The sequence below is a fragment of the Centruroides sculpturatus genome, unplaced genomic scaffold, assembly GCF_000671375.1.
Source record: "Centruroides sculpturatus isolate CEXI.00-Female unplaced genomic scaffold, Cexi_2.0 scaffold592, whole genome shotgun sequence".
NCBI classification, from domain to species: Eukaryota; Metazoa; Arthropoda; class Arachnida; order Scorpiones; family Buthidae; genus Centruroides; species Centruroides sculpturatus.
In genome coordinates this window covers 1-8913 of record NW_019385417.1, presented here as the reverse complement: position 1 = coordinate 8913, position 8913 = coordinate 1, and the positions used below count along the sequence as shown (strand labels likewise).

The window sequence follows — 8913 nt, the reverse complement described above, 5'->3', positions numbered from 1 at the left end:
AAATGTTATAAAATTTTTATAATGTTAGAATTTAATGTACAGTACTTGTTAGAATTGACATAGGGAGCCTTGAGGAAATCTGCATTTAGCAAGGGCACCTAGTTACACAAGCATTAGTTGGTACTTTTAATCCAGACATAAGTTAAATACATATAAAAAGAGCATACACTAAACTACACATTCTACTAAACTAAACTAAACTACACTACACATTCATTGTATTCTATTTTAATTTTGCTATTTTGAAAAAAAATATCTGCAATTTTGAGATTCTAGAAATATTTTGTTTAGAGTTTTGCTTTCAATTTATGTTGCTTTCATTAATATATTGAACTGTAATAAAATTTAGAGTTGAAACATGAATTATAATATTTTTATTTTATCTAATTTTCTCCTTTGAATTTAGCAATTAATTCTATTGTGACAGCCAGATAGCCAAGACAGTTAAGTTGGGGATTGAATCTGGGCTGTCAAAAACCCCAAAAAATTTTTCATAGGTGATCGATCTGTTCTAGATATATTGAGCTCCATCCTTCACCATTCAGCCATCCCCATTTGGGTCTGGCCAAATTCACAATGGGTATTATTAAAAAATGGCCATCTTAATGTCCACAGAGCAAAAAGATTTAAATGAGAAAAAAATTTTATTACTATAGTACTTTTGATTCAAGGATAATATTTCTGTAGAAACTGATGGTACCTGCATTTGTGAACAAAAAAAGCTTTAAACTCAATAGTCATCTGTTAAATTATATAGAATACAAAGTAATTTCTAACATTTCTAATAAATATTTAACATGAAAGAATAAGTAACATTATAAACATGCAGCTATACATCAAATGTCAAGTATAATGTAACTTGAAAAACTTTCTTTTTGACATCTGTTGAAAATATAACAAACATTGATTTTGTATTTTGTTCAAAAAATACAAGACAATTTGAATGTGTTGTATATTTAAGAAAATGTCTAAATCTTGTTTTAGCTACCTAAACAAACTTATAAAATGCACATTTCTCTTTTTTAACATATCAAGTTTCATTATTAATAAGAAAAAATCAAAACTTTCCTTTGTACTTTTCAAAAAATTTTAATTTAATTAAATGCTCAACAGTTCAACATGTTTCAATTAATAATAATTAAGAAAGAATTATTATTAATTGAAGCAATTTATAGTCACAAAAAACAATTTAATATAAAATCTTAATCCTAATATGAAACTTTTTCAAAAATTTCAAAGCTAGAATTAGTAACAACAACAATTAATAACACGATTGTCACTAAAAAATTACCTAAATCTGTGACTATCACTTAAATAATACTAATAATATATTTATTAATTAAAACTTAAACATTAACTCTTAATTCTTATCAAATTTTAAAGTTTTGAACCTATGAAACCTATCCTATGGAACCTATCAAACCTATGAAAAATTTTTTGAGGTTTTTGACAGCCCAGATTCAATCCCCAACTTAGCTGTCTTGGCTATCTGGCTGTCACAATAGAATTAATTGCTAAATTCAAAGGAGAAAATTAGATAGAATAAAAATATTATAATTCATGTTTCAACTCTAAATTTTATTACAGTTTAATATATTAATGAAAGCAACATAAATTGAAAGCAAAACTCTAAACAAAATATTTCTAGAATCTCAAAATTGCAGATATTTTTTTTCAAACTAGCAAAATTAAAATAGAATACAATGAATGTGTAGTGTAGTTTAGTTTAGTTTAGTAGAATGTGTAGTTTAGTGTATGCTCTTTTTATATGTATTTAACTTATGTCTGGATTAAAAGTACCAACTAATGCTTGTGTAACTAGGTGCCCTTGCTAAATGCAGATTTCCTCAAGGCTCCCTATGTCAATTCTAACAAGTACTGTACATTAAATTCTAACATTATAAAAATTTTATAACATTTTATGGCGCCCCTGTGAGGAAGCCACGGCACACACTTTGGAAACTGCTGGGTTATGGAATGTTACATAGAACAAAATTTAAATAAAATAGAACTCATTAAATTTGTGCTATGGTCACAAGTTTAAAAGAATGTTGAAAAAATTTAAAATAAAATACAAAACAATATAACAGGAATTAAAGAAAGTATGTAAGTACAAATAAGTAAAAATATTTTTAGTTACTTTAATTTTGTTATTTCTTTTTATAAGATTATAAATTGCATAAAAAGCCTTTCATTTGTAAGATTTTGAAACTTTATAAAATTACTAAATTGTATTTAAATAAAAGCATAAATTTTTAAAGAAGTTAAATTTTTCTACTCACACTGCAATAAACAATTACATATTATATTAAAAACTGGAAATATTTTCTTCATTTTCAAATAAAATATTTATTATATTTCAATAATAATAATCTGACATGTTAGTAAGATTATGTATCACTGTATTCTGATAATTTTGCAACAGGTGAATTAATAGCATCAGTTATCAAAAAAAATAAAGAATTAATAATAATTAAAACACCAAATTACCAAGCCAATATTCTCCTTCAGTATTTCCAAATCCATGTTTATAGTCTATCCAATTTCTCAAAAAATCCACACTTCCATCACTTCTTCTTTGAAATACCTATATTAAAAATAGTTATCAAATGATTTTGGGTATATAATTAAGCCAGTTTTAAATTGAATTAAAAAATTATTTTATAAATTTACATTAATTTTTCTATAGATGAATATATTGTTTTATAATTTTACATTAGTTGTTGTTAGCTATAACATAATGAAGGGTGTATGAGAAATACAACATACACTATTGTTATCATCTTGTGATGTAATTTAGATATAGGCTTATTTCTTTTTTGACTTCTGCTCTTTATGCATAATGGATTGACATTGAATTCTTGGTGGCCCTTAGGATGTCCAAATGATGCTCCAACTCCTGCTATGTGTTTTGCTGCATCTGAGGTGTGACTTGCCTAATAGTTGTCACAGTGTGTCCTCAGTTCCCATGTTCTGCATGGGTATGGAATAGACATTGCCTTTAATTAATGTAACCCCGCAGGAAAAATTGAGCAGAGTGAGGTTTGGTAATGATGCTTGCCATGGATAGATCCTCTCTGACTAATCTAGCATTTTGGAAATTCTTGGTTAGGAATTTCTTGATGATCAATCTTAAAGTGCACTACACATTAACTAGGAGTTGTCATGCACATATTTTTAGCATGCACGAAGGTTCTTAGACACCCACACCTTCATATTGTCCCTGTTGACCTTCTCTAATAGATTGAATGGAGTATTGGTGGAGAAGCAGATTCATGCTAGGTACTAGTTGTCATTTCTTGATTTTCTCTAACTCATTTGTTGCATTGGCATAGATAGTCATCTGGTAAGTTCAAGTGCCTTCAGCATCTGCAGTTTGTAGGCATACAAATGGAGATGTTTACATACCATATTATGCAAGCCAAATCACAATCAGCAGAGAGAAAAAATATTGATTAGTTTAAAAATGCACAAATGTTTTCAGCCTGATTAATGTTTCTCAGCAGTCATGGAGACCTAATTGAACCAGTGTTTATAAACTTTTTATGCAAATGTTTGATACTTCTGAAATGTAGCAAATTTCTTTGATGCATATTGTGAGATCATAGGTTTGAGTTTGCCCAAAAAAAAAAAAAAAAAGAAAAATGTTTAAGCCTAATTCTCCGTTGCAATTGTTAGAAAAATATTGCTCGAAAAACAGATCAGATGACGCTCTTTCTGTCAACAAATGGACAAGAAATCTGACAGCCAAGTACAAATTGATAACATCTGATTGTTAGGAGAGTGAAAGTCAAGCGTTGAACAAATTAACAGAGGATTCTCGCAGGTCCCAACCAAATATGGGCACGACAACTGCAATCAAATGACATCTTTACATCATCAATGGCTCACCTCCGATCTAATACCTGCAAAATTAACCTTTGTCTTTAACAACAGTAGATCACATGAGCACTTTTCCAGGCTAAACCAAATAAAAGGAATAGACACTGGCACTTCAGGGCGTTCATCCCAAGGAGGTAGTGTTAGTCCTTAGCCCCTCGTTGGCCATACGTAGCGGACACCAGTGGACTATCCCAAGATGTCATGCAATAGGTGCACATCTCCGGTTTCAACGGATGTCACCATAGGAAGGCACCCAAAAGGAAGACAGATAGACTCATTATTATTCACCGCTTCCCGTTCCGAGGTATCTTGTTAGCCAATTGTTTGTAAACTCTCTCTCTCTCTCTCTAGTTCAAGATTAATCAGGCATCTTGCGGCATAGGAAGTAGAATAGTCACAACACCTTGTAAGATTTGATATTATCTGCATGTAATTGCTATATTTAGTCATCTAGCTTGTATTTTCTTATGTATCCTAGGTTAGATATATATTAAACTTTTGTTTTGTTTGTTAAACCTGTTTGCTTGTCTCTCACTTGAGAAAATGGTGTCCATTTTCCCAAGTGAGAGTGACACCCTCTCGACTTACCCATGTGCACTCCCCACTTAAAATTAATTGATGCTCCTACTCATCATTTAAGAATCGTGAGTTAGGACGGGATTTAGCATTATCCTAACTGGTGTCAGTCCTGATGTTGGATGGATCTCACAATCCTGCCAACCCTCCCTTGAAAGCCATCCACAGACAATGAGATCAGGTCTTACCGACCTGTTACCGAGTAAGTGGTTTATAGGCCCCTTGGCCCTGGCTTATCTCACAATATGATGGAAGTTTGATTGCATGGCATAAACAAACTTTCTCTTAATAAACTGAGACACACACTACACCTTCTCTTATGGTGTCACCATTCTGTCATTGTTTTATGTCACATTGCCTGCACTGCCCTACAATATGTATTTACTAACAAAAACTTGGAGTAATTCATTGCTAAAGATGATGCGTTGCCATTTCATATCAAGTCAGTTTTTGTTATGGCACCACTGCAAAGTTGAGATGTGAATGGCAAAATATGTAGTGATTACCATGCATGCAAATTTGTCTGTCAATGGTACAAGAAGAGACATGTTCTATAACTAGGTTTCTGTCTGTTTCTGGATATCATTACATTTGCAATAATAAAGTTTTATTTGATTCCAAAGCCTTCTTCTTGGTGCAAAATTTTAGTTTTCAATAAGTATGTAATAACGATATTATCCATGTTAAAATCTTTCCTATTTATTTTTTTCTATTTTTATTATATCTGCTAACAGCTAATAGTCAGGTCAAAATGGCTCAGATGCAGGCAATTTGGGGAAATGGTCACTCTGCTTCCTTCAGCCTAATGATGTAGTCTTTATCAAGCTCTGTCAGCTGTGCATGTCTGACTATCATAGAGGCATGCCTGGAATTGGAAGTTTTCCAAACAATAGGTATACTAGAAAAAGAGTCTCTGCAAGTTTTTCTATACAATACTCTGACATTGTAATCTTACAATGACATTACAATTGTAATCTTATTGCACTCCAGGTAATCATAACTATCTGTTTGAGACATAGCTGAATGCCAAATTTTGCAGTAATCAGACATTTCTATATTTATGTGTAATTCTTTGTCAATGAGTGTATAAGTGGGAATGTGTAATAATACCATATTTTCATGGATTGACTGGCACGCTGCATATAACTGAGGAGAAAACAATGCCAGAAACCCCAGGATTACCAGTATGCTGGTTAAACTGCAATTAAAATATAAAATTAATCAGATTTAACAAAATTAGTTGTTAAATAAATGTTAAAGAAAATATTCTTCTAAGTACAATAAAATAATAGCATTGCAATTTGACTGAAGAGAATTTTCATTTACAGGACAATAAAACAATTAGTGGCTTATTAACATCAGTAGTATTAGTAGTTAGTCAGTGTGGGCTGCACTGACAATCTACCCTGACTCCAAAAGATAACAGCATCCTCTCAAATTTCACAAAAAGCAGATATTAATCAGGGTGTGTTTACTTCTGACCGAATAGTGCTACTTCTAAACACTGGAAGTGATGTCATTAGCATTTGTATTTGTGCTTATATGTCCTTTTGAAAGTAAACGTGAATGCTAACAAGAAATATGGCAGTTTCCTGCAAATAATATTGTCAAAGCTGCTATTTTAAATGTTATGTTACAGATAGAACTACTTGATTCTGAATCAGACGAGGATGATTTTATTGTGGATATAATTGTAGAAAAAATGAAAAAAGAAAAGTAAGGTCAAATAGTAAAAGAAACTTTTATTGAAGAGACTGTACCTTTTTATAATCCAACCAATTTTAAACAGCATCAAAATTGGGCTTATTTTTTAAAGGAGACTTGCAAGAGAATATTTTGAAAGTCTCCTTTAAAAAATAAGCCCAATTTTAGACACAGATGGGTCATCTTCCAGAGGAAGTAATTTATGTCTCATCAAAAGCAGATTTTATACTTCCTATGGACATTGGCAAATCAAGAATCATTCAGGTTTGTTTATACGAAGCAATATATGAAATTAGATGCAGTATATAAGAGAATAGCAGATTATATATAATAATACATATTTAATGCGATTGTTTTATTACCCAAGTGAAAGGATGTGATGTTGCTCTTTTATGGTGTAACTAAACTGAGTTTAAAATCATCAACAAGTAATTGATATTAAATACAAAAGATTTTTTTTCTTTCTTTTCTCTAAGGGTATTAGCGATCATTTTAATAGGATTAGACGGACTGTGTGAAATATTTTAAATAAGGTTGTTAATTCTCTCTTAGTGTTAAATGAAAATGAAAAAAATAATCTCTTGGTCATCACAGAGCAGGATGATGTAAGAATAATGGAATTTTTTATACTCAATCCGGTTTTCCTGGAATTACAGGCTTCTATTGATGAAAAACATATGGCTATTAAGACATAAGCTGCTGCTTCTTCAGTTGATTTCAATAGAAATAAGTATTACTCTATCATCATATAAGTTTAGTTTGTAATGAAAAAATGGTATTCAAATGATAGTTTCTTGAGAAGTCATTTCCCATATGTAAGTAAAAATTCATTCAAGTATACGAACTTACGTAATTTTGGATTATTGTTAAGGCTGTTCATTTCTTTACGATTTATTTAATGCTATTTAATTTATTCAATGCTCTGACCATAACATTTCTGAAGATTCCAAATGCATACAAGGTAAACTTCACTTTTAATCATAAACAATGAGTCAAACTTAATTTTTTTTCACATCTGTTTATGAAAAAGTCATCTAAAGCTATTGAACCTTACAATAAAAAAAGATCATTGTAAACAAACGAATAATTGAAATTTACCAATAAAAATACTTCATGCCATTTATTTTTCCAAAAATAATTCCATTTTCATTACTTTGTACAGAAAGTAATTTTTTCATGGAAGCAGCTATATTGAATTAGCACAAAGCTCGACAATGAACTAGCTAGCACTCTGAGCTTACCAATTTCACTAAATGTGATGTAACATAGCTCTAAAGTACACACCAATGAATGTGGTGCTTGGGTAAAAGTATACAGGCTGAACGTGCTGACAGTAAAATTAGCTCAGAAGTAAATGCACTCTCGGTGTAAGTTGAGATAATTTACAGTGAATTTCTGAAATTTGATATGTTTATTTTTACATTTTTGGATCAACTTACAATAAAATAAACATAAAAAAAGCACTATTGGCAATCTGTGTGTATTTTACATTGTTAAAAAGAATACAAAATGCAGAAATTAAACATATAATTGTAAGTTTTGATATAATGCTGAGTTTCACAATTTTAGAATATAAACTAGTTTATGAGTTTCAGGTGCCCTCTGGAGAGGGATGTATAACCTCACTTAAACCAGCATGCCAGTTTTTAACATATGGAAATATCTGATTTTATGGTCTCTCCTAGATAGACCAATATACCAGACAATCTGTGAAAAAAAAGGCATGTAGATTGATGTATAGAAAATGGGATAGAACTAAAGGTAAGGAATATATATACATGTGTGTGTTTGATGGTTTCCCAAGGAAATGGTGATAACATATAAATATGTATAGCATGTAAAGGATTTTTCACAATTTTTATTGATGTTCTTAGTAACTCTAGATAAAGGAAAAGCTGTTGAGAAAGCTCGTAATTGCAATTTAAAAATTTACAGATAACCTGCATCCCATTTCAAGTTGATTTTAAAACAGATAACCTGTGGGTATTTTGCAGGAAATTATAGTAATTAAATATAGATCTATTTGATTCATATAATGATATATACATAATAGTATATGTTATATTTGAATACATTATTATTATTTTACAATTTTTAAAATGAAAATATAACATACTGTCCATCCACCACCTTCAGTTTCCATATCACAATATACAAAAAATGGCCGAACTGCAAATTCTGGTTGGATTCTGTAAATTCCACTCTTATTGTAGCCTGCTTCAAGTATTTCTTGGCAATCTCTAGATATATGTTTCCTTGAATCTGTTAATTAATATAATGGGCTTACTAATTGCAATGTCTTAATATTTTCAGAAATACATTCTGAAATTTTACTAAAATATAATAATAAACAACAACAAGAATAATAAAACTTATAAAACCAATTGGCTAATTGATTAATAAATAACATCATAATATAACCAATATAATATAAATATCTACTCAAAAGAAATAGATGAACTGAATATACAATTCATATATATTATTACCTGGTGGTAAAGGCATGACACATGTCATCTGAGGTGTTTCCTGTTCAGATAAAGTGTTTCTTATAATAGAAAGAATATACTGTTTACTTGGCATATTTTCTGTTTGATTATATATCAATCTGAAAATAAGATAAAATTAATGTTTTTAAAAATGACCATATTCATTTACTTCAGTATATTCAATATAATAATAGCACACGTCTATTAATACTAATTTTTTATTCATATTTAATTTCTGTTACTTTTTCATTTTGATTTATAA

The 8913-nt window shown here is 30.1% G+C and overlaps 1 protein-coding gene across 1 annotated transcript; it reads right to left on the bottom strand.

Moving 5' to 3' along the window:
- Positions 1 to 2331: 2331 nt before the first annotated feature.
- On the bottom strand, positions 2332 to 8805 carry LOC111638785 (microfibril-associated glycoprotein 4-like). The gene is made up of 3 exons (XM_023384542.1): positions 8652 to 8805; positions 8279 to 8424; positions 2332 to 2587 (listed from the first exon to the last, which is right to left on the bottom strand). Exons 1-3 carry the CDS (start codon positions 8743 to 8745, stop codon positions 2474 to 2476), a joined length of 354 nt encoding a protein of 117 aa, XP_023240310.1. The 5' UTR covers positions 8746 to 8805; the 3' UTR covers positions 2332 to 2473.
- Between the last annotated feature and the right edge of the window lie 108 nt (positions 8806 to 8913).

Bases quoted from the DNA above. Each gene is read 5' to 3' on its own strand.
- LOC111638785 (XM_023384542.1), bottom strand. From the start codon at position 8,745: ATGCCAAGTAAACAGTATATTCTTTCTATTATAAGAAACACTTTATCT. The intron at 8,425-8,651 runs GTAATAATATAT...ATTAATTAACAG, and splicing joins TGTCATGCCTTTACCACCAG to ATTCAAGGAAACATATATCT. The intron at 2,588-8,278 runs GTATGTTATATT...TTTTTAATATAG, and splicing joins CTGAAGGTGGTGGATGGACA to GTATTTCAAAGAAGAAGTGA.